Below are 26,452 nucleotides of genomic sequence, written 5' to 3' on the forward strand. Positions count from 1 at the left end.
AATTTCACCAGATGACAGTCTGGCTGAGTGGACCTGCAATCATCGGTGTAGAGGATGTAAAGCAGGAGCGATAGGACACAGCCCTGTGGGGAGCCAGTGGAGGTGTGGAGGATGTCAGAGTAGGATCCGTTAACAAACACCCTCTGTGGCCGGTTGGTAAGGAAGTCAATAAGTCCATTAAGTCAATGTCACTTAATGGATTGTGTACAAATTACTGGGTTGTCATTGAAAACTGATATTATAATAATTCAGTGCTTGACTGAGCACGACTTCAAAAGTAAAAGAAATAGTGTTGAAGGATAAAAGCATTTCATGACACTGTCATGTTTTTAAGAAATGACATTGACATACTTGAGTGTTTCCAGGAGGCAGTGTGAATTCTGTAGGAGGTTCGAGATGTGCTTTATTCCTGAGTCTCCTGCTTTATTCCCGCTCAGATCCAGCTCTCTGAGCTGTGAGGGATTTTCTTCCAGAGCTGCAGCCAAAGCAGCACAGCCTTCAGCTGCTACACTGCAGTTACACAGTCTGCAGAAGGAAAGAAGGAGCACAATGAACAGATCGCATCTCATTTGTTCAATAAGAACGCAATATTTTCATTCTTTTCTTTAACAGTTACCTTAGAATTACAGCAATTAGATGTTTACATTGGAATAGAACTTTTACACACTTAAACACCTTTTAGTTAAATATAATAAAACTAATAATCTATTTTTTAATCAAAACATGCTGTTTAATTATATTGTGTTCTAGTTTAGTTATTTCTTTCCTGATCTCTTTTCCAGACTTGGACACAGAGAATATGGAGACTCAGAAATGTATTAACAGCATTAAAGTCTGTAGAACATGTACTGCTTTTTTAATGACACATAATTCTGCAGTCGTTTAAACTCAGAGATTAAAATACTGAATTGATGCTTCACTGAAGGATTAGACATCATTTCAGATGTTCCTTCACCTCAGTGTCCTGAGTGGAGACTGTGGAGTCTTCAGTCCAGCAGAAAGCTGAGTGACTCCTGGATCCTGCAGACTGTTGTTGCTCAGGTCCAGCTCTCTCACACTGCAGGACTTTAATTTGAGAACGCTGGCTAAAGCTGAACAGCTCTCCACAGTCAGATTACTTTTATTCAGCCTACATATGAAATATGATGTAGACAGAGCTTTGTACTCAATCTTAATACTTCATTGTGCAGATATTATGGAAAACACAAGTCATTTTATTTTCATGTGCACTGAAGTCCATATTCTGGGTTCATCTGGGTCATAAGGGGTCATTAGAGGTTATTTTTAACATAATTTTATTAATTTATTCCTCTTTTAATTTGTCTTGTCTGTTATGTCTCAGTGGTTAAATCAAATGATTTCATTGAAAAGGTCAAACGTGTTTATTATTTCTACTTTTCTGTTCCTTTCTAGTTTCAGGAGCTTAACACTTTCCAGTGATGGAACAGAACCCAGGTGTTGCTAGAAGGACTATGAGGTTTCTTTGGAGAAACACAGGATATTATGTTATGTCAGCACTTATAGAAAACAAACAAAAAAAATCTATAATTAAAAATACATTTGTGCATACTTGGGTCATCCTTAATGGCAGGCCCCACTAGAAAACATTCTGTGAGTAAAACTCAGCTGACAGTGATGCATAAATAAAAATACTTACCGAATTTTCTGAAATTTACAGTGAGAGTCTTCCAGTAGAGCTGAGAGCTTCTTCACCCCTGAGTCTCCTGGTTCCTTCATGCTCAGATCCAGCTCTTTTAGGAGTAAAGGGTTTTCATCTAAAACTGAATTTAGCCAAGTACAGGCCTCTTGTGCAGCAGGACATTTCAACAAACTGCAGAAAGTAAAATGTTTTTGTACTTGGTGTTTCCAGAATAATAGACCCACATTAACCAGAACAGTGTGGCTGCTTTTGCTTATTTCCTGATGGCTTCTCTCTAAATTGAAATGATTAGGCACTATGTCTGTAACACACTGGGACATAGTGCAAGTACAGCATTACTTTCTGTTTAATATTTATATAATTGTGTTAGTTTATAGAAGAATCACCTCAGTGTTGTTAGTTTACAGTCTGGATCCTGGAGTAAATCAGTGAGCAGCTTCACTCCTGATGCTCCAGGGTCGTTCCCTCTGAGATCCAGCTCTATCAGGTGGGATGATTTCAGAGCTTCAGCCAGAGCAGCGTATCCTTCCTCTGTTATCCTGCAGTCTGAAAGTCTAAAGAGAGAACATTTGATGCCATTTTTATAATAGTCTGATGAACATCTATACAATATAAGATGTAATGCCAAGGCCATTTAAGGATTATATGATCTAGATGTAGGTGTTTGTTTGTGGAACCTGAAACCAACCTCAGGATCTGCAGGTTACATGGCTGATGTTTCAGTAGAGCACAAACTCTCTGCACTCCAGAGTTTCCAACTTTATTCTCACTCAGATCCAACTCTTTTATGTGTGCAGGATTGAATAGAAAAGATGAAGTCAAAGCAGAACAGCCTTCTTCTGTAACACCACTCTTCCTTAGCCTAAGGATAGAGGGCAGATTCATTTTAGTTCAAGCATAATAATCAGAACTGCAAACAGCAATTTATAAAATAACATTAGAATACACACGCAAGTTTCTCAGGTGTGCAGTGTGAATCCTCCAGTAGGACAGAGAGCTGCTTCACTTCTAACACTGAAGAGATCTTTCCACTCAGATCCAGTTCTTTCTGCAATAAAGGGTTTTTATCCAGAACCTCAGTCAGAAAATCACAGGCCTTCACTGCTTCATCACTTTTCAACAACCTGCAGTGAGAGAAAGGCACAAAATTACAAAGACAAAAATATTACATTATTAACAAGCTCATATTTTATTTTGTGTTCAATTATATTGAATTAATGTTGTGTTCGAGTATTAAAGTGGATTTTGTAATGAAGTAATTAACCCCAGTACATATTGTTCACCTCAGTTTCTCCAGTTTACAGTCTGGATCCTGGAGTAAATCAGTGAGCAGCTTCACTCCTGATGCTCCAGGGTCGTTCCCTCTGAGATCCAGCTCTATCAGGTGGGATGATGGGTTTAGTCTCAGAGCTTCAGCCAGAGCAGTGTATCCTTCCTCTGTTATACTGCAGTCTGAAAGTCTGTGTAAAATGTTGCCAAAGAGGATCGAGAATAAAAAGGGTGAACATCTTAGAAAACAATATAGAATTAAGAAGCTATTTGGCACACTGGAAAACATGGCACTTCTATTCATAATATTATATTAAACACAATACTGAAGACATCAAAATTATGAAATAACAAATGGAACATATGTGGAATTATGTTGAAAATAAAAAGTGTTACAAAACAAAATGTGTGATATTTTAGATTCTTTAAAGTAGCCAACATTTACCTTGATGCTTTGCGCACACTTCGCATTATCTTAACCACCTTCATGAGGTAGTCACCTGGAATGATAATCACCTCGAGTGATGTGGCAAAATGGCAGCCAATCGCTTTGTCACCATACTACTACAACATCGACCTCAGTCGGGCATACAGTGGTGCCTGAAAGTTTGTGAACCCTTTACAATTTTCTATATTGCTGCATAAATATGACCTAAAACATCATCAGATTTTCACACAAGTCCTAAAAGTAGATAAAGGGAACCCAGTGAAACAAATGAGACAAAAATATTATACTTGGTCATTTATTTATTGAAGAAAATGATCCAATATTGCATATCTGTGAGTGGCAAAAGTATGTGAACCTTTGCTTTCAGTATCTGGTGTGACTCCCTTGTGCAGCAATAACTGCAACTAAACGTTTCCGGTAACTGTTGATCAGTCCTGCACACCGGCTTGGAGGAATTTTAGCCCATTCTTCTGTACAGAACAGCTTCAACTCTAGGATGTTGTTGGGTTTCCTCACATGAACTGCTCACTTCAGGTCCTTCCACAACATTTTGATTGGATTAAGGTCAAGACTTTGACTTGGCCATTCCAAAACATTAATTTATTCTTCTTTAACCATTCTTTGGTAGAACGACTTGTGTGCTTAGGGTCGTTGTCTTGCTGCATGACCCACCTTCTCTTGAAATTCAGTTCATGGACAGGTGTCCTGACATTTTCCTTTAGAATTCACTGGTATAATTCAGAATTCATTGTTCCATCAAGGATGACAAGCCGTCCTGGCCCAGATGCATCAAAACAGGCCCAAATGGGATAAGGTTCTTATGCTGGAATGCAGTGTTTTCCTTTCTCCAAACATAACGCTTCTCATTTAAACCAAAAAGTTCTATTTTGGTCTCATCCGTCCACAAAACATTTTTTCAATAGCCTTCTGGCTTGTCCACATGATCTTTAGCAAACTGCAGACGAACAACAATGTTCTTTTTGGAGAGCAGTGGCTTTCTCCTTGCAACCCTGCCATGCACACCATTTTTGTTCAGTGTTCTCCTGATGGTGGACTCATGAATATTAGCCAATGTGAGAAAGGCCTTCAGTTGCTTAGAAGTTACCCTGGGGTCCTTTGTGACCTTGCCGACTATTACATGCCTTGCTCTTGGAGTGATCTTTGTTGGTTGACCACTCCTGGGGAGGGTAACAATGGTCTTGGATTTCCTCCATTTGTACACAGTCTGTCTGACTGTAGATTGGTGGAGTCCAAGCTCTTTAGAGATAGTTTTCTAACCTTTTCCAGCCTGATGAGCATCAACAATGCTTTTTCTGAGGTCCTCAGAAATCTTTGTTCGTGCCGTGATACACTTCCACAAACGTGTTGTGAAGATCAGACTTTGATAGATCCCTGTTCTTGAAATAAAACAGGGTGCCCACTCACACCTGATTGTCGTCCCATCGAATGAAAACAATTGACTCTAATTTCACCTTCAAATTAACTGCTAATCCTAGAGGTTCACATACTTTTGCCACTCACAGATGTGTAATATTGGATCATTTTCCTCAAAAAATAAATAAATGACCGAGTATAATATTTTTGTCTCATTTGTTTCACTGAGTTCTCTTTGTCTACTTTTAGGACTTGTGTGAAAATCTGATGATGTTTTAGGTCATATTTATGCAGAAATATAGAAAGGGTTCACAAACTTTCAAGCACCACTGTAATAATGGACTCTCCACTCCTCTCTATCCATCATTAGGGTCCTCAATTCAGTGGTGTCGACCACTCCAGTATCTTCTTTGAGGACATCCACCACTGTTTTGAGTGGCCGCCCAGGGCGTCTTCTGCCATGTGTGGGCTCCCATAATACCATTACAGATACTGGGATCTCTGGATGTTGGAAGCAGTGGCCGGCTAGCCTGAGTCACCTTGCTGCTATTTTCTCTGAGACCCTAGGGAGGTCTCCATACAATTCTTGATTGGTGATGTGTTGCTGCCAGTTGATATTGTGAATGGCCCTCAGCATTCTTGTGTAACACCTGTCCAGGGACTTCGTAAGGGGAGTGGTCAGGGTCCAGACCTCCAGCCATAGAGCAGGATGGATTTAATGGCTGCTGTGAATATCCTGGCTTTTAACCCTCTTGATAACTTGGATGTCCAAACACTTTTCAGGTTGTGGAGTGTGGATGGCCTTTCTGTTTCTTCGTGTGCAGCAGTAAAAGACCTCGGAGTGATTATTGACCCCAGTCTTTTATTTGAAACTCACACTGATAGCATTACCCGGATAGCTTTCTTTCATCTCAGAAATACTGCTAAGATAAGAAATTGAATGTCACTACATGACGGGAAAAACTAGTTCATGCTTTCGTTACCTCCAGGTTGGATTATTGTAATGCCTTACTGTCTGGATGTCCCAAGAAGTGCATAAACAAGCTCCAGTTAGTTCAAAATGCAGCAGCAAGAGTCCTTACTAGAACTAGAAAATATGACCACATCACCCCTGTCTTATCCACACTGCATTGGCTCCCAATCAAATTTATTACTGATTATAAAATACTACTGTTGACCTTTAAAGCACTGAATGGTCTCACACCACAGTACCTGAGTGAACTTCTGCTCCTCTATGACCCGCCACGCCTACTTAGATCAAAAGGTGCAGGCTATCTGCTGGTACCTCGTATAGTGAAGGCTACATCGGGGGCGGAGCCTTTTCTTACAAAGCCCCACAGTTATGGAACAGCCTTCCAAGTAATGTTTGGGAATCAGACACAGTCTCAGCATTTAAGTCTAGGCTGAAAACATATCTGTTTAGTCAAGCCTTGTGTTAATGGTGTTTATGAGGTAAAGGTATAGATCTGGAGGATCCTCAGACAGAGTGTTTTGGTAAACTGGGATGTATGGATGCTGTCAGTCCCCCACTCGCTTGCTCACTCGAGTTTGTTGACGGTGTAGTGGCTGCTGCTTTATGTCCCAGGGCTCCCTCATGCCTGTGTTACCTTCTGGCTCTCCCCTTTTAGTTATGCTGTCATAGTTAGTTGCCGGAGTCCCTGCTTGTACTCGGTGCAATATGTATACTGTTCCTACTTATTGAGGTGACATTGGGCATACCTAACAACCTGTGTTTTCTCTCTCTCTCTCTCTCTCTCTCCTCCCCCTCAAATCTGTCCATCTGAGTTACATATCGGTCCTGGGATCGAGATGCTGAACCTCTTCTGCTCCTCGGACCTGCCTGATCCATCCTGGTGCCCTGTGTCTGGTTTGAGTCTCATCACATCACTCCTGTGGAGGACGGCCCCATGTGACAGTTGAAAGTCACACCTGGAGGATGCTCTGGACTCTTACAGTAATGCTTTTATGGCTGAGGACTACAGTTGACTTGCTAACTTTAGGACTGCAGTTGTCATGAACAGTTTTGCACTCAAGTTTCCATCAGTGAAGAGTTTAAAACATCAACAAAACTGACTTCATATTAAAACTGTGAATGTTGTAGTCATGTTGTCTGTTGGTGCCCAAATGTGGATGGGTTCCATTTTGAGTCTGGTTCCTCTCGAGGTTTCTTCCTCGTGTCGTCTGAGGGAGTTTTTCATTGCCACCATCGCCAAAGGCTTCATCATTGGGGATAGATTAGGGATAAAATTAGCTCATGTTTTAAGTCATTCAAATTCTGTAAAGCTGCTTTGCGACAATGTTTATTGTTAAAAGCGCTATACAAATAAACTTGACTTGACATTCTTTGACTGCCTTCCTCGCTGTTTGTATGTTAGGGTGGTCAGAGGCTTTTGCTTTCTTGATGCTTTTAACAGTTGGTAAAAGCTTCATTGCCTCTCTGTTCGCATCAATAAATCTGGAGTAGCAGTCAGTGGAGCTTTCTTCAAGGTCAAGAGCCTCAAAATGATTCCTTACCTCGATGGTATATTGGGCTTGGAGGGTAGGATCTCCCGCAAAGGCCTTCCAGTCAATCTTTGGTGCAGGGATTGTCTTTGGCTGGTGTAGGCTGAGCCTAAAACTCATACTGATGACCCAACGGTCTGAGCCCGCTGTGCTGAAGCTGTTATAAGCCTCAGTATTGATTACACTGTTCCACCACTTTCTTCAGACAATGATATAGTCTAGTTGGCTTTTAGTCAGGGTGGACCTATCCTCCTGAGTCCAGAGTGTGGACAGTAACAAAGTATGACTGTATAAGCAGGATTCCCTTTAAATTCAGTAACTAAAATACAGTTGCAGACAGAGGTTATGCTTCAGAAGGACTTTCTCGCTCTAATGCTGAGCATTAGTCCAACCCTTCCTTGGGATGAATTTGTGATTATTTCTCTCCATACAGATGTGACTCGGTGAAAATCTTCAACTACTTCAAACTTAAGCTCTTCACTTGGGTGTACTCTCCTATGCTCCTGGATACCAAACATGTCAATCTTGTGTTCTTGCATTCTTGATGCAAGCTCTTTTGCATGATTTCTGAGGTGCAGTGTGTTAGCATTGAAGGTGTGACAATGCGCATTAATATGAGGCCCTCCAGGCACCACTTTATCTGGAGAGTCTTGACTTTCTTGACTTGAGAGGCTATGTCAGAATTGTTTGAGCTCAAGGAAGCAATAATAGACCTGCAATAATAGACTTTGTCCCTGTAAGTGAGGAAGAATTACAAATGATGAAAGAAAATGCTGTTCCTAAAAGCACTAAAGATGATACGCAGTTTGGTCTAAAACTATTCAAAGGTAAGGTGGAATTGTGATTTATTTTATCGATTTCAAAATAAAGTATTTTATGTGACTCGGCTTAAATATTAAGTGACACAAGTCTGCGCTGCAAAGTTATTACATTTACTTGTCGCTTTTGAAGTTTGAAATACTTTTTTTTCCAATATTTTTTAAAAAAATAATCAAATGTATTTTACAATAAAACAATGAGTCACAGGCTCAGTGAATATCGGTGAAAATGAACTTTTTCACGATATTCTAATTGTTTGAGATGCACTAATATATACAGATCTAAAAATAAACATTTCTGTAATTATTTAGCTCTTTATTCTTTGTGTATCAGTTGCAATAAGCAATTCTTCAGATCAAGTCGACCCAATAGGAGAGATGAACTCACCTCAGTTTCTCCAGTTTACAGTTTGGACTCTCCAGTCCAACACAAAGCTGCTTCACTCCTGAGTCCTCCAGATGGTTACTGCTCAGATCCACCTCAGTCAGTTTGGAGGATTCAGAGCTGAGAACTGTGTGTAAAGCTGAGCAGCTTCTCTCTGTCAGGTTACAATCACTGAGCCTGAAAGGAGGGAGAGACATTTCAAACAAAAATACTATTCGACCATTCTTTAAAGAATGATTCACCACCAACACCCCCCCAACATGCGAACGAACAGAGAGAGAGAGAGATATTGAATGTTAACTTTACCTGGTGCTAGTAAAAACAAGGGAAGATATATTTTGAAAGACAATGATGACATAAACTATTCAATTTTTTATATTTTAATGACGACGTAAATATTTGAAAATCCTGACCCACCCCCACCTGAAAGCTGAAAATATCAGAGGAACTCATAAAACACTGAGCCCTTCATGAACACAAACACAAAACTGTTTGTGCTGTAAGACAGAAAATCACTGCTGTACACAGAATATTCACGGCATTACCACGACCACAGCGTCACGACTGTTTCACTCTGTGCTGGTTGCTGTCATATCCTGTTCAGAATGAACTCCTGATGAGTTTTGATGATTAAACAGTATATTTAATCGATAGTGTGAGGGAGAACTGAACCATGACTCTCTAGCAAGGTATCGACCCTGACAAAAGGAAGTGTGTGTCTCAGTACTCAGTGTATTAGTAATATTCATCCCGCTTACGTTAATAATCCAGACTCAGAATATCTTTGTATGTGTTCAATTCCCAGCGGCTTGTGCTCATTTTTAATGATCTACTCGCCAATACTGCTCTGTGTGCTCAGCTCAGCCGTCCTCTCTATTTAATACACTGTTTATACACAATAAAGATGTTTTTATTGCGTTACTTGTATTGTAGGAAGATGTGATAGCTCTGCCTCCTGATATTTAATGGTTTTCAATCTGATTTGCTTTAAGCGTTCATCATTTTAGTGCGTCAAGAACAGTCATTTCCTGTTAATCTTTTCATTAGTGCTACAACTTACATCACATGGTATCAGATGTTGGGACTGGACACTTTTTTAGGAGTACTGTCAGTAACGGCGCTGAAAACCTGAGTTCAGAGCAGCCTCCACACATGGCCACTCTGGACTACACTTCCCAAGATCCACAGCAACCCTCGTCACCAGAGTTCTAACAACATCACCTGTCTTCAGTCTACCTGCTATCACCTTCTCCATATACAGTGGGGCAAAAAAGTATTTAGTCAGCCACCAATTGTGCAAGTTCTCCCACTTAAAAAGATGAGAGAGGCCTGTAATTTTCATCATATGCACACTTCAACTATGAGAGACGGAATGGGGGGAAAGAATCCAGGAAATCACATTGTAGGATTTTTAATGAATTAATTGGTAAATTCCTCGGTAAAATAAGTATTTGGTCACCTACAAACAAGCAAGATTTCTGTCTCTCACAGACCTGTAACAACTTCTTTAAGAGGCTCCTCTGTCCTCCACTCGTTACCTGTATTAATGGCACCTGTTTGAACTCGTTATCAGTATAAAAGACACCTGTCCACAACCTCAAACAGTCACACTCCAAACTCCACTATGGCCAAGACCAAAGAGCTGTCAAAGGACACCAGAAACAAAATTGCAGACCTGCACCAGGCTGGGAAGACTGAATCTGCAATAGGTAAGCAGCTTGGTGTGAAGAAATCAACTGTGGGAGCAATTATTAGAAAATGGAAGACATACAAGACCACTTATAATCTCCCTCGATCTGGGGCTCCACGCAAGATCTCACCCTGTGGAGTCAAAATGATCACAAGAACGGTGAGCAAAAATCCCAGAACCACATGGGGGGACCTAGTGAATGACCTGCAGAGAGCTGGGACCAAAGTAACAAAGGCTACCATCAGTAACACACTACGCCGCCAGGGACTCAAATCCTGCAGTGCCAGACGTGTCCCCCTGCTTAAGCCAGTACATGTCCAGGCCCGTCTGAAGTTTGCTAGAGAGCATTTGGATGATCCAGAAGAGGATTGGGAGAATGTCATATGGTCAGATGAAACCAAAATAGAACTTTTTGGTAAAAACTCAACTTGTCGCGTTTGGAAGAGAAAGAATGCTGAGTTGCATCCAAAGAACACCATACCTACTGTGAAGCATGGGGGTGGAAACATCATGCTTTGGGGCTGTTTTTCTGTAAAGGGACCAGGACGACTGATCCGTGTAAAGGAAAGGATGAATGGGGCCATGTATCGTGAGATTTTGAGTGAAAACCTCCTTCCATCAGCAAGGGCATTGAAGATGAAACGTGGCTGGGTTTTTCAGCATGACAATGATCCCAAACACACTGCCCGGGCAACGAAGGAGTGGCTTTCTTAAGAAGCATTTCAAGGTCCTGGAGTGGCCTAGCCAGTCTCCAGATCTCAACCCCATAGAAAATCTTTGGAGGGAGTTGAAAGTCCATGTTGCCCAGCGACAGCCCCAAAACATCACTGCTCTAGAGGAGATCTGCATGGAGGAATGGGCCAAAATACCAGCAACAGTGTGTGAAAACCTTGTGAAGACTTACAGAAAACGTTTGACCTCTGTCATTGCCAACAAAGGGTATATAACAAAGTATTGAGATGAACTTTTGTTATTGACCAAATACTTATTTTCCACCATAATTTGCAAATAAATTCTTTAAAAATCAGACAATGTGGTTTTCTGGATTTTTTTTCTCATTTTGTCTCTCATAGTTGAAGTGTACCTATGATGAAAATTACAGGCCTCTCTCATCTTTTTAAGTGGGAGAACTTGCACAATTGGTGGCTGACTAACTACTTTTTTGCCCCACTGTAAGCTCAGCTCTCACTCTCAGTATTTGTGAAGTATTGTTCTGTGTCCCTGTGCCTGACTTTACTGAGCCGTTTGACTATCTGCCTGACTTCCCGTTATTGAACTCTGTTTACGTTTACTTTCAACTTCGTCCTCTCGCCTTATCTGTGATATCCTGTTCACCGAATGACTGACTCTTGCTCGTCCCTGACTACGTTTCTAGTTTCCCGATTTGGATTTGTTCACAGTTTGCGAAGCACCCGCTCTCCCCTGCGACTGCATCCGGAAGTGCCTGCACCCTGACAAGTACATGTAACTCAGCACAGTATCAGACTGGAGCGGCGGCTACAATTATCGACACCTTAACGATCTTTTGGCCGTCGCAAAAGTAGAAGACTTTCAATACGTAAATTGTGCATGAATAATTCCTCAAACTTCCACTGAAAAAAAAAAAGGAGTTGATTCCTGATTACTTCGCTTATCAGATCACGTGACACTGTTTCACAATCATCGACACCTTTGTCCAGTTATCCACATCCAGATGAATATTTATAGAAAATAAATCAGTATGTGGTATTAAGTTAACAAAACAGTTTTTATTTAAAATTAGTTTTCCATAGACTTATATTTAGGACAAAATATCTTTTATATAAATATATGGATGTCGGTGTTTACGTAAATGAGGAAGTAATTCTCATGTTTGTAAACAAATGAACTGATAATGTTTAACCTGCGTCAGAAAATCTTTTTGTTCCACTTTCTCAGGATTTTCGTAGATCACATTTTGTTAATCATTCATTGTTGTTTGTATTAATTTCTAGTTTTGTCGTTTAATAATAAATGTCAACAGGCAATCGACACTGTAACCACATTAACATCCAGGTCAAAGGTCGCATCTCATTCCTCGAACCAAAATTAAAAAAAAATGTCTACTGATACTGTAATATGTGGTAGATATTTACAACAAACTGAAAAAAAATTAATTAACCAATAATAACTGTTGGAACTGAAACTCACCTTTGTAAAATTTGTTTTTTATTGGTAAATCTGAAAAGGTATCAATAATTATGGACTGTCGATAATTGTAGCCACCGCATACCAGTATCAATAACAATGCATCCCGAATACATCCTTTAGGAAGAATAAATTATCACGAGCAGTTTGGTGTATTGCTGTGAAATGCAATCAGAACAGCTCCTCTCCCTCCCAAAACCTGAGTTTAATAGAGAACTGAGTTTGTGGAAGCGAAGGCGTGGTCAAGCATCAGTTTGGGAATGGAGAGTGAAGGTGCGGGAGGTGAGTGGCAAAGGGACACCTGGGACTGATTAACAGTGATGAGTGTGTGTGTGTGTGTGTGTGTGTGTGTCAGAGTGAGACTGTGAAACAATAAAGCTGCTGAAAAGTGCAAGTTGAAAGTTAAAGCGAGACGGCCTTTCGATTTCATAAACTCGGTGAAATTTAGTTCCGTCTGAAATGTGGTGATTGTGATATATGTTTATTTCTGTAATATCCCACAAAATATCAGGCCATTCTGTGGCTGGGAGGTTATTTAATTTGAGGGGATTAAAGCAAATAATGTGCATGAAATCGCTCGCTTGGCGCAGTCAAGCAGACAGAGGAAGTCCGTGTGCGCATGCGCAGGTTTACCTTCTTCTTCTTTTGGGTTTTACAGCAGCTGGCATCCACAGTGTTGCATTACTGCCATCTACAGGTTTACCCTTGAGCGTGCACTGACAGTTCCATCATTCTGTCACTAAACGAACAGCTGATCACACCGAGGTGCTCGCTGAGCGCCCATATTTATTAGTTTGGTCCTGCGTTTCCTTTCCTTCATATACAACGTAACGTCTTTTCTTCTCACTTTCCGTTACTGTAGTCGCTCTTTCAAGTTTCATTCGCACACTCACGTCCTCTCCTGTTTCATATTTGTATCCCACAATGCCTTGCATGAACAGGGAAAGCCCACCACATGATGCATTATGTAGTATCTCGTATTGGGTCATGGTGAAGCAGGAAAAAATAGCGGAGAATTTAGGGCCACATGGAGATAAATGCATTAATTGTTCTATTTAAAAAAAACTAATAAAATTGGAAGTCTGTGATTTGAATTCAGTAGCTTTCGATCACTAAACAAAAATAATTGGGTTTCGGGAAATTCTTTTCATGACCTACACTTGAAAATCTGAAAGGCAGTCTACTTTGAATAAAGCAAAAGTAATCGGCCCGTCTCCATCCCATCAGTCTCCCAAACCCCGTAAAGTGTCACAGGGTTTTACTTACAGAACTGTTGTGGCTTGCTGGACGACTGGTAGCAGCCTCTTAAAGCATTCATCTGACTTTATGAACTTCTGTAGCTGAAACACTTCCAGATCCTCATCTGATGTCAGCAACACAAAGACCAGAGCAGACCACTGAGCAGGTGAGAGTGCAGCTTCAGAGAGACGTCCTGAGCTTATGTAACTTTGGATCTCTTTCACGAGTGAATCATCATTTAACTCATTCAGACAGTAGAAAAGGTTTATTAATCTCTCTGGAGATGGATTTTGTTCAAACTTGAACTTGATGTACTCAACTATGTCCTTCTGGCAGTCAGAGCTGCTTCCTGTGTGTGGCAGCAGATCTCGAATGAGCTTCTGATTGGACTCCACCGAGAGGCCCAGAAGGAAGCGGAGGAAAAGATCCAAGTGTCCGGTTTCACTCTGTAAGGCCTGGTCCACTGCACCTTTGAGGAAGTCAGACATTTCTGATGTGTTGAAAAGACCAGACAGATCAGTAGTTTGTTTTTTTGTTGAGTTTTTGTCAAGAAAGCAGAGAAATGCATACAACGCAGCCAAAAACTCCTGAATGCTCAGATGCACAAAGCTGAACATCTTCCCCAAGTGGAGTCCCGATTCTTTTCTGAAGATCTGAGTACACACCCCTGAGTACACTGCCACTTCTCGAACACCAATGCCACACTCTCTCAGGTCTTCCTCATAGAAGATCAGGTTTCCTTTCTCCAGCTGTTGGAAAGCCAGTTTTCCCAGTGCCAGGATGCTCTCTCTGGTCTGCTGAGGATCAGGGTCATATGTTCCATGGTACTTTTGTCCCTTGTGTTTGATCTGAAAGATCAGGAAGTGTGTGAACATTTGAGTCAGAGTCTTGGGGATCTCTCCACTCTCTGCTTCACCCAACATCCTTTCAAGAACAGTGGCTGAGATCCAGCAGAAGACTGGGATGTGGCACATGATGTCGAGGCTTCTTGAAGACTTCATGTGTGTGATGATTTTATTGGCCAGGCTCTGATCACTGATCTTCTTCCTGAAGTACTCCTCTTTCTGAGGATCACTGAACCCCCATACCTCTGTTGCCTGGTCTACACTCTCAGGAGGGATCTGATTGGCTGCTGCTGGTCGAGTGGTTATCCAGAGGAGAGCACAGGGAAGCAGGTTCCCCTTGATGAGGTTCGTCAACAGCACATCCACTGAGGCCGACTCGGTCACATCACACAATCTCTCATTGTTCTGGAAATCTAGAGGAAGTTGACACTCATCCAGACCATCGAAGATCAACAGGATTTTGTAGGTATCACTGTCTATTACTTCTAGGTCCTTAATATCAGGGAAAAACTGATGAAGAAGATTCATCAGACTGAGGTTTTGCTGCTTCATCAGATTCAGCTCTCTAAAGGGAAGTGGAAACATGAAGGTGACATCCTGATTCACTTTCCCTTCAGTCCAGTCCAGAATGAACTTCTGCACAGAGACAGTTTTTCCAATTCCAGCAACTCCTTTAGTCAGCACACTTCTGATGGACGTGTCTTTAAAGAGATCATTACATTTGATGGGTTTCTCCTCTGTTACTGGTCTCCTGGACACTGTCTCAATCTGTCTCACCTCATGTTCATTACTGATGTCTTCACTCCAGCCCTCTGTGATGTACAGCTCTGTGTAGATCTGATTCAGAAGTACTGATGTCCCATGCTGGGAGATTCCTTCATTTATCCTTTTAAATTTATCTCCAAGTCTGGATTTGAGTTTTCGCTGATATACAGAGGCCAGCTCTAACAAACAGAACAATGTGATGGCCATTATTTTCATGTATAAACACTATACACAGTGTGAAAGTCAATATCGATAAAAAAAGAACTGTCATACATTCCTAATAAATACATAAATATTATGGAAAAGAAGCCAAACACTAGGATTATCTTGGAGTCGTTTATTTGTTAAAAAAAATAACTGTAGTCATTAGGATAAACAGCAGTATGATAATATCGACCAGTGGCCCAGTGTGTTTCCTTTAAACTGAGAGAATATTGTAATAATCTAAAGCTCTTACTGATCTGCAGTTGGTGAGCGAGATCTTTCTGCTTCAGGTTCTTCAGGATACGCAGTGTGATCTTCAGCACACTCTCTCTAATACGGTCCAGATCCTCCTCCTCCGCTTTCTCCTCCTTCTCAGAGCATTCTGGGTAATCAGCACTCAGTAGCTTCTTTAAATTGTTCAGTTCATTCTTCACCAATGTGATGACTTTGTGCTCCAGCTTGTGATTTAAAAAAAAGCAATAAAATTAAATAAATCAATAAAAATGGGACATAACCTGATTTTACACCACGTTGCTGTTGAATTCTGGATTCTGATTGGTCAGAAGGGGTTAACTGGATTTATTTTCTCATTCTAATACATTTCTATAGCTGATGTACAGCTGTTTCACAGGGACCTGTACAGCAAACACTCCAACTAAATCGATTAAAAATGTGAGTAATCGTTAATCTGGTGACGTTTTCAGTAAACAGATGTTTATTTCACATGTAGATAAGGAGTCTCCATTATCAGTACTTTGTAAGTCAGAAGCTGATTTTAAAACAGATTGAAATGCAGTTTTGCCCGATTACCCATAATGCTGCTGTAACTGTAAACTGTTAACTGTAAATTACTGCCATCGTTTCAAATTAAAATTGTGTATATTAATTACACAACAAAACACATACAAACACACCTGGAATACGGACTCTATCAAATTTCTGCAGCTGTTTTCTGGTTCCTGTTTTGGGGTTCTGTAGATAAACAAACATTGGAAATTACTTTTTTAATTTTAATATCAGAACACATCCTGTAGATATGGTCCACACAGCTGTGATATATAAACCTCTGGAACTCCACACGTGAGTCTCTTATCATGGGAGAATTGGCTCCAATGGCAACATGAAGGGCGTTTCCTGTTGAGACAATCTGAAGTGTTCCAAACCGCGATAAATCCACTGTAAGGAACTTTGAGAAAAAGGTATTTTATTTCCCAAAAAAGTAGTTGCAGGAAAACCACGATGTTCTGTTTGAAACTTTAATATAACACTAAGAAGCTATAATAACATTAAAAATACAAATCAAGAATTTGATTTTTAAATTTTATTTAAAAAACTGATTGTTTTTTTCCCCCAAAATGCGATATATCCATTACATCAATAAAAACATTATTTTTTTTTTTAGTTTTAAATATAACTAGAAACAAGAAGTAGAGCTGATCACATATGACAGCCTCTGAACTTGGACCATCTCTTCTATTGGACCACAGATTGTCCCACATTACATTAATCTCGTCATCTACAAGCAACAATCTATTTTACACACATTACACACTCATCGGGAGCTGCGTTTTTAGGCAGTGCATCAATATATATATACAGTGTCATATCTCCACCCAGGAGGAATCAGGGGCTCAAATCAGAAAATAACACTGGACCACATTCTCTACTGGAATAAAAATATAAAGCATTAAAATAAGAAATGTTTGATTCCATCACCGTTATTCATTTATCGAGTTCAAAATCTCACTAAAAGACAGGAATTCTCCACGATGTTGACAGTCGATGGGAGGGGTTATTACTGTTTCCGTATTTGAATGGTGCGCTGTGATTGGTTGAGAGCAGAGATAACACGTTCTGCTGAAAATCAGTAGTGGCGTTTGTCATATTTTGAAAAGAAAGGGGATATTCAATGCAGAAACACATGGCGAATATCACATTTTGTATAAAATTGATTTTGGAACTTTGAATCGAGATCAAATGCCAAGCTTATTTTAACAGAAACTCAATTTATTTTAATGGCGCTTGTAGTGTTTTGGAACCAAACTCTTCATTTGTACCAGGAGATAAAGAACTTGGAACCCCCAACTGTAGCTCGTAATAACTTGTGATTACTGCCAACCAACAAGAGCCCTTCAAGGTCACATGGTGGGTTGGGGAAGTCAACTATGAGGTACTGCACCAGGGAAAACATGGTGGGTTACCACCACAATTTTAACAAACTGGTGCTTCCTATTTTTCTGGCAATGATAGTGACAGAGAGAGATGAGCTGTGGCTCAGGGCAAGAACATCAACTCTATCATGGCAGTGCTGAAAACAGCACTGGACTACGTTTCCCATCAGGCACTGCACCACACCTGTTTAACGTTTTGGTTAATGAGCAACACTATTTAAGTCACGACTGTCCACACTATCATTCTTTAGTCTCTCCTCCCTGATGTGTACCATGTTCCTGTTATGGTTTTGCCTCGTTCACGTTGCTTGGTCTTTGTGTTATCTGTGTTTCACCGTTAATAAACATTCTGCATTTGCATCCACGTGCTGTTCACTTTCCCTGACAGAATCTCACTCAGAACCCACTGGGACACCATCTCTAACCCTCCTATGGAGCAATAGTTGCCCAATTGCAAGATAAATGTTTAGAACATTTGCTCCCTGACCTACTTGGTTAGGTTTGGGTTTTGCACTGATCTAACGGAAGACAACACAGAGACTCCTCTGACCACTAACCCCATCCCCCCCACCCCCTCCTGGAGTTTACCAAGGGCTAATGGCAGATTCCCTTCTGGAAAAACTTTTCCTTTTCTACCCAGAAGTTATTAGGGTAGAATTATTATGGGCTTGTTATGAGTAGTGATACGACTAGAACACACGTTCATAACGGTTCATATGAACTCTGAATTTGATACCAGAAATTTAATCAAGAAAATTTAGCACAACACATTTTATACTGAAGCGAACAAGAATTGCCCTGTCGGGAGTTATTTCTACAGATATTCAGAGAACTGAGTGAGAGGAAGATAGAGGAATACCTTTCCACAGAGGATGCTCCATCTGTAAACTCGAGAGGGTGTCTCATTGAGTTGTCACTCTGAAAGGACACACAGCTGGATCCAGGTGAGACAGGCCTTTCTTTTGTTTCACTAGAATGAAGAGAAAGTAGTTTTAGATTTTTATCTATAAAATATAGTGATTTATATCTGAAGATGCCATTATGTACAGTGGGGCAAAAAAGTATTTAGTCAGCCACCAATTGTGCAAGTTCTCCCACTTAAAAAGATGAGAGAGGCCTGTAATTTTCATCATAGGTACACTTCAACTATGAGAGACAGAATGTGGGGAAAGAATCCAGGAAATCACATTGTAGGATTTTTAATGAATTAATTGGTAAATTCCTCTGTAAAATAAGTATTTGGTCACCTACAAACAAGCAAGATTTCTGGCTCTCACAGACCTGTAACAACAACTTTAAGAGGCTCCTCTGTCCTCCACTCGTTGCTTATATTAATGGCACCTGTTTGAACTCGTTATCAGTATAAAAGACACCTGTCCACAACCTCAAACAGTCACACTCCAAACTCCACTATGGCCAAGACCGAAGAGCTGTCAAAGGACACCAGAAACAAAATTGTAGACCTGCACCAGGCTGGGAAGACTGAATCTGCAATAGGTAAGCAGCTTGGTGTGAAGAAATCAACTGTGGGAGCAATTATTAGAAAATGGAAGACATACAAGACCACTGATAATCTCCCTCGATCTGGGGTTCCACACAAGATCTCACCCCATGGGGTCAAAATGATCACAAGAACGGTGAGCAAAAATCCTAGAACCACACGGGGGGACCTAGTGAATGACCTGCAGAGAGCTGGGACCAAAGTAACAAAGGCTACCATCAGTAACACACTACGCCGCCAGGGACTCAAATCCTGCAGTGCCAGACGTGTCCCCCTGCTTAAGCCAGTACATGTCCAGGCCCGTCTGAAGTTTGCTAGAGAGCATTTGGATGATCCAGAAGAGGATTGGGAGAATGTCATATGGTCAGATGAAACCAAAATAGAACTTTTTGGTAAAAACTCAACTTGTCGTGTTTGGAGGAGAAAGAATGCTGAGTTGCATCCAAAGAACACCATACCTACTGTGAAGCATGGGGGTGGAAACATCATGCTTTGGGGCTGTTTTTCTGCAAAGGGACCAGGACGACTGATCCGTGTAAAGGAAAGAATGAATGGGGCCATGTATCGTGAGATTTTGAGTGAAAACCTCCTTCCATCAGCAAGGGCATTGAAGATGAAACGTGGCTGAGTCTTTCAGCATGACAATGATCCCAAACACACTGCCCGGGCAACGAAGGAGTGACTTCGTAAGAAGCATTTCAAGGTCCTGGAGTGGCCTAGCCAGTCTCCAGATCTCAACCCCATAGAAAATCTTTGGAGGGAGTTGAAAGTCCATGTTGCCCAGCGACCGCCCCAAAACATCACTGCTCTAGAGGAGATCTGCATGGAGGAATGGGCCAAAATACGAGTAACAGTGTGTGAAAACCTCGTGAAGACTTACAGAAAACATTTGACCTCTGTCATTGCCAACAAATGGTATATAACAAAGTACTGAGATGAACTTTTGTTATTGACCAAATACTTATTTTCCACCATAATTTGCAAATAAATTCTTTAAAAATCAGACAATGTGATTTTCTGGATTTTTTTTCTCATTTTGTCTCTCATAGTTGAAGTGTACCTATGATGAAAATTACAGGCCTCTCTCATCTTTTTAAGTGGGAGAACTTGCACAACTGGTGACTGACTAAATATTTTTTTGCCCCACTGTATATATAGCTCCAGAGTTTCATAATTATTTGCATATCCTAATTTGATTATTATACTGCACCTCTGGAACAGAGCAGAATAAAGACCTTGCTTGATGGACCAACAGGGGCTTTGTAGCTTGGCTGCAAAGTAGCAGCTAGTTATGAGGAGACACTGAGTAAAAGGACTGAACATGTGATATGAACATACTTTTTCGACTTTTCACCCCTGATTCACCCCCCCACACACACACACACATCCACACCCACACACACCCACACACACCACATCACCTTTGAGAACCATAAGTGATGATAACAAGTATAAAAAATAAACAATTACAGTGGAGAGGGAAAAGAGGAATATATATACACACACACACACACACACACACACACACACAAATATATATAAAAAATAAACAATTATAAAGAAAAAAAATATACCAAAATGATCAGTTTCTCTGGTTTTATGATTTACAGTTGTGTTTGAAGAAATTGAACATTTTTGTTTTATTTATTCCAAAAATTACTGACAACATTTCCCTCAAATTACACATAAAAATATTGTCACTTTGAGTATTTAATCATCACTTAGAGTATTCAGTAATGACCCTGAATATACAACGTTCTTAACTGAGGAGAGAAAAGTCTTATCTATGAAAAAATGATCGATTCTGGAATATGTACTGTGTGCATGGGGGAAAAAAGAGGAAAGTTCTTTGTTGTAAGGAAAAAGGGTCTGCCAGGGGTCAATGCACCCCACCTGGTTCATAAATACAGATAAGGTCGTAGTCATTTTAGAGAAAGTCAAAAGTTTAGGGTTCGATCAGTCTAAGGCTGGGTCAGTAACAATTCAGATCAACACCTAAAATCAGATCATGCGAGTTCAAGCTAGGCAAGGAAGAAATGAGCTTGTTAGTAAAGCTCACGTAGTCCCAGTTGTGTGTGTGTGTGTGTGTGTAAAACACGTGTGTTAGAGAGAATTCTCTAAAAAACAAACAAAAACTTTCTGTTTTAAAAGTAAATACATCAACATACAAAATCAAATTTTATCTTTCACAATATTTCATGATCTCTTTAAAAAGATTTTCTCCATTCCAGGTTGAAAAAGACAGACTAACACTCACTGCCACCAGAGGTCTCTGTCTCACTTTTCTCCTTTTTCAAGTTAGATTAGATTAGATAGATTAGATACAACTTCATTGATCCAATCTATCTAATCTAATCTAACTTGAAAAAGGAGAAAAGTGAGACAGAGACCTCTGGTGACAGTGAGTGTTACTCTGTCTCTTTCAAGACAGTTGTTATTGTTTAAGATATTTTTCTGATGATCACGCAACATTAATGGTCTTGGTTCTGTTGGTTCTGTTCACAAAGAATTTCTGAGCAGTTCTTTCAGTATACCTGTCTCCCCCCCCATGCCTGTGTTCCATTAACGTACCCTTTTCCCACTAGAAATACAGGACTTCTTCCTCATGAACATTTCAACAATATGTGAAACCTGAACCATTACCAGTTTGTTGCTAATTCACTACTAGGCCCACTTTACACGGGGACGGTTTGAAACAAAAACGCAAAAGTCCGTTTTCGTTCTCACTTTTTTCCGCGTCTACACGACCGTTTTCAAGGAAGAAATCTGCGTCTATACGGTGACGCATAAATGTGTGGAATTCAATTGGATGTGCATGCCAGGCGGCTAGGTGGTGCTGTGAAAGACCTCCGCTATGTCTGCACGCATGCACAACGTCTTCCATCTTGTCTGATCTGCACATCTGCGCCACGAAAACTTTGACTACTCTGGCTATGGTAAGTAAGAAAGTAAGTAAAAAAGTAAGAGCATACTATACCCGCCTTTGTTCATTAACGGTATATGTGCAGATTCGGTATAGATGTTCGAAGGACTCCTGGACGTTTATTAAAGCCGCCAGAGCAGCTTGAAGGTCCGTTGGATCGATGTAATCAGACATGCTCTTACTTTTTTACTTACTTTCTTACTTCCCGGGCTGGCATGTACAGTATATGACATATGTATGACGTAAACGCGTACCCGACGTGAGCAGATCCGAGCAGAGTTTCGCGTATTGGGTAGTTTAGACGGATATGCAATGGGGGCTGTTTTTAACTTATACACTCTGGAAGGCGTTTTCAATTTTTTCCGTTTTTCAGCCTTGGAAACGCCGTCCCCGTGTAAACGAAAGGCACTTCCGATAAAATATTTAGTCGTTTTTACCCGACAGCGTCCTCGTGTAAACGAGCCCCTAGTTTTCAGATTTAGTTCCATTTATGGGTCATAGTAAACTTCTCACACTACACATTTTTAATATTTTAAACACTGCTTAAAAAAAAACAGTAAAAAAATTATTCCATTCTGTACAATATTTCATTCAGAGCCTCCATGCAGAACTTCTAACAAATCCTTTATAAGTTTATGTTAGTGCATGTAAATTTCCTTTTTCTTTTAATTTAGAACATAGGGAGCAGTAGGTTATATCACATTTTTGCACACTGTAAAAAAAAATCTTGTCAAATTTACAGTGAAAAACTGGCAGCTGTGGTTGCCATTTTTTCACTGTAAAAAATACAGTGACAGTGTATATGGCTTTACGGTAAGGTATATCAACACTTGTAAAAACAACAGTTTGAAAATGTTCAATTTTACAGGTATTCAATGTACAATAATCAGTACATAACTGTTAATTTTACGGATATTCATTGTACAATAAACAATGATTCAAAATGATGGTTACAAGCAATGATCTACTAGACAGATATATTTTTTTGGGCTTTTTTCACCTTTATTGGATAGGACAGTGCAGAGACAGGAAATGAGCTGGAAAGAGAGACAGGGAGGGATCGGGAAATGACCTCAGGTCGGAATTGAACCCGGGTCCCCAGAGTCATTGTATGACACCTTAGTTGACTGAGCCACAATGGTGGGCATGTTTTTGTTTTTTTTAACAGGGCAATGATGTAATTTTAACCATCACATTCTGTTTTAGTCTTACAGTTTGTCTGTGTTTAAACTACAACAATTTGTAAATTATACAAAAAAATATGATCAATTCAACATATTCTTACTGTTAAATTAACAGTGGCATTTGGTTAGGAGTTTTACAGTATATTGATGTAAATTACACACTGCTTCATTGTTTTTGTATTTACAGTTTTTTATGTCATGATTTTACATAAATTCACTGTTAATTCTACGGACATTTTTTACAGTGCATTCTACATGCTTTCGTTTGTGTCTTGTGACACTCTGATCAGGCGGGCCGGCTCTGTGGTCAGCATGAAGCTGGACTCTCTGGTGACGGTGGCAGAGAAGAGGACTATGGACAAAATACTGAACATCATGGACGATGCCAGTCACCCTCTGCACACCGTCATCAGCAACCAGAGGAGCCTGTTCAGTGACAGAATGCTCCTTCCCAAGTGCAGGACGAACAGACTCAAAAACTCCTTTGTCTCTCACGCCATCACACTATACAACTCCTCTCTGGAGGGGTAACAGGAGGACAGAGGATGGGAAGCATAGGCGGTTTTAAACGGGGGCCAGGGGGGGCCAGTGCCCCTGTAAAATTGCTCCTGGCCCCTGTTGTGGCCCCTGTGCTGAACAGGTAACAAGATTTATTAATTTTGACGTGCGCTGGCTCGAAGATCGGAACTGACATGATGGAGTGTTCTACACGGACTCCTTAAAGCGCTACACATGCACTGTTACCTGCAGCAGAAAGACCCGCAGCAGCGCGAACTGTAAACTTCAGACGTGAGAGATAACAGCTGCAGCCCTGCAAGGACTAGGCTATTGCAAAGGGGCGAAGGTAAGGAAAATTATTCAATTTCGTAACGTCAGTGTTTGCACATATCCGTGTTTTACTGTTGTTGTTCACTACAATAATAAATCCGTTTTATTGCGCTTTCTTAAAAGTGCGTTGCACAGCAATAAGTAGCCTAACTTAATATTTTTGGGAAATGGGTAAAATAACCGACAGTGTTTAACCTTCTTGTAAAACTTTAATGGCCTTTTGATATGTAGAGGCTACATTCCTCTCCGTTTACATTTTAGTATAGACCTACTGTAGGCTATCATCATGGAAAGGAACAAGAAGGACATTATGTCCTTTTTTGCCCCTGTTGGCAAAAAGCAACATAGAGAGAGTAAGGAAGATGAAGATTATGAAAGAGGAGAGAGAGCCAGAGGTGGTGGTTGGAGAGGTGGAAAGTGAGGCATCTGAAAGGCAATCTGAGAGTGAGGATGAAGACATTCAGGATCAGATTGAGGGACAGAATGAGGGACAACCCAACGAGTCATTGGGACAACCAGATTCACCATGCATATCAAGTACAGCACCATCAGGTTTGTGATGTTGAACAAATGTATGTGTGTGAGCAGTGTCGACCTACAATTCATATAGCCTACCCTGAAAGTGTGAAGTCTGAATAATAATTAATAAATATAAAATACAAATAATAGATATAATAATAAATTAATAAATAAATAATGATAAATGTTGTTCTCAGTCACCAGAGGTGGAAAGTAACGAATTACATTACTCACGTTACTGTACTTGAGTAGCTTTTTTGTGTACTTATACTTTTTCAAGTAATTTTTAAAGAGTGTACTTTTACTTTTACTTAAGTATGTTTTCTTTTAAGTAGTGTACTTCGGTACATTTTACATCACAACCGTTACTGAGTAAAAATAAATAAATAAATAAATAAATAAAGGCTAAAACGGAGAAGGGGAAATGCGTTCTGGAAATGAATCACGGGAAGGACAGTTGTCGCGCGCGAGTCTCACACAGACGATGGCGGACATGCACCGGCGCTTTAAGTGGGGGGGGCTTCGGGGGGGCTCAAACCCCTGGGCCACAGCCAATCAGGGGCCTTGTAATATTAATAAAATAATAAACTGTCGGAATCGTGGGCCTACATTAATGTACGGATAGAAATAAGGTTAGAAATAAATGAGCGCACAGTAGCCTGCTGTAAGAGACATGGTGGATGTGGTTCGCGAAACGAACACCCACAACTGGACCAGAATAAAATGTAACAAAATGTAACGTCACGCACGAAAGCACGCCAAAGACTGCAGACTACAGAGACACAAATTTAGAGACTTTGAAAGATGAAGCGTTCACATGTTAGCGGGGCGCATAAAAGGAAAAAAAGAGAGAGATGCAGGTAATGATAGAATCGTTGCCTAAAGTCACAGACTTTTTTAAGGTAAGGATCACCAATCTGTTCAGAATATCAGCTACTTATCAGTTATCAGCCTACCAGCAGCTAGGCTATGTGCAGCTAGGCTAGATATGCTATGATCTGTCCAACAGTAAAATAAATCAGTTGTGATTTGAATACGTGTCGTGTGATTTGAACTTATACGAATTTACCACTGTCTTAGTAGTAAATCCTTATAAATATAAGGATAAATCCTTATAAGGATTTATAAATAAATATATATGCCATGTATGATTTACTCCTGAAAGTGGCCCCTTTTGCATTTTCCTCATACAAATTTTTTATGAAAATCTAGTATGTATGAAGTGAACATTGTGCATGGTTTTTACAGATAATGTGTATGATGAATTACACCGTCTTTGTATGCTTCATGTAATGTTTGTAGTTTTAAATTATATTTTACAGTTTAAAATGTATATGCCTTTTATATGTAAATCCACACAAACATATATGTTTTTGTTTGAATTGTGGATGTATCGTAAAGGTATTCTATGATGGTTCTCTATGTTTTTTATATGTCAACCTACTGAAAAAGACAGGTTTATTGTATGACTTCTTTAGGTTTATAGATGTTTTTATATGTCGATCAATTACTATAAATGTAAAAATAGAAGAGTTTTTTTTGTATGAATTGTTCAGATTTATCTATGTTTTTAAAATGTCAACCAATTACTGTCAATGTAATGTTGACATATAAAAAACGTAGAGAGCCATCATAGAATACCTTTACGATACATCCACAATTCAAACAAAAACATATATGTTTGTGTGGATTTACATATAAAAGGCATATACATTTTAAACTGTAAAATATAATTTAAAACTACAACCATTACATGAAGCATACAAAGACGGTGTAATTCATCATACCCATTATCTGTAAAAACCATGCACAATGTTCACTTCATACATACTAGATTTTCATAAAAAATTTGTATGAGGAAAATGCAAAAGGGGCCACTTTCAGGAGTAAATCATACATGGCATATATATTTATTTATAAATCCTTATAAGGATTTATCTTTATATTTATAAGGATTTACT

General features: G+C 39.9%; 1 protein-coding gene across 1 annotated transcript in view; it reads right to left on the bottom strand.

The window, feature by feature from the left end:
* The window catches only part of LOC132888473 (protein NLRC5-like), a 374,479-nt gene that overhangs the window by 19,766 nt on the left and 328,261 nt on the right, over positions 1-26,452 (bottom strand). Inside the window, 5 exon segments of the mRNA XM_060924519.1 lie at positions 352-525; positions 956-1,129; positions 1,658-1,731; positions 2,420-2,522; positions 8,460-8,633. Of these exon segments, the coding sequence (XP_060780502.1) occupies positions 352-525; positions 956-1,129; positions 1,658-1,731; positions 2,420-2,522; positions 8,460-8,633 (699 nt within the window).

The sequence above is a fragment of the Neoarius graeffei genome, chromosome 6 (assembly GCF_027579695.1).
Source record: "Neoarius graeffei isolate fNeoGra1 chromosome 6, fNeoGra1.pri, whole genome shotgun sequence".
Taxonomy (NCBI): Eukaryota; Metazoa; Chordata; class Actinopteri; order Siluriformes; family Ariidae; genus Neoarius; species Neoarius graeffei.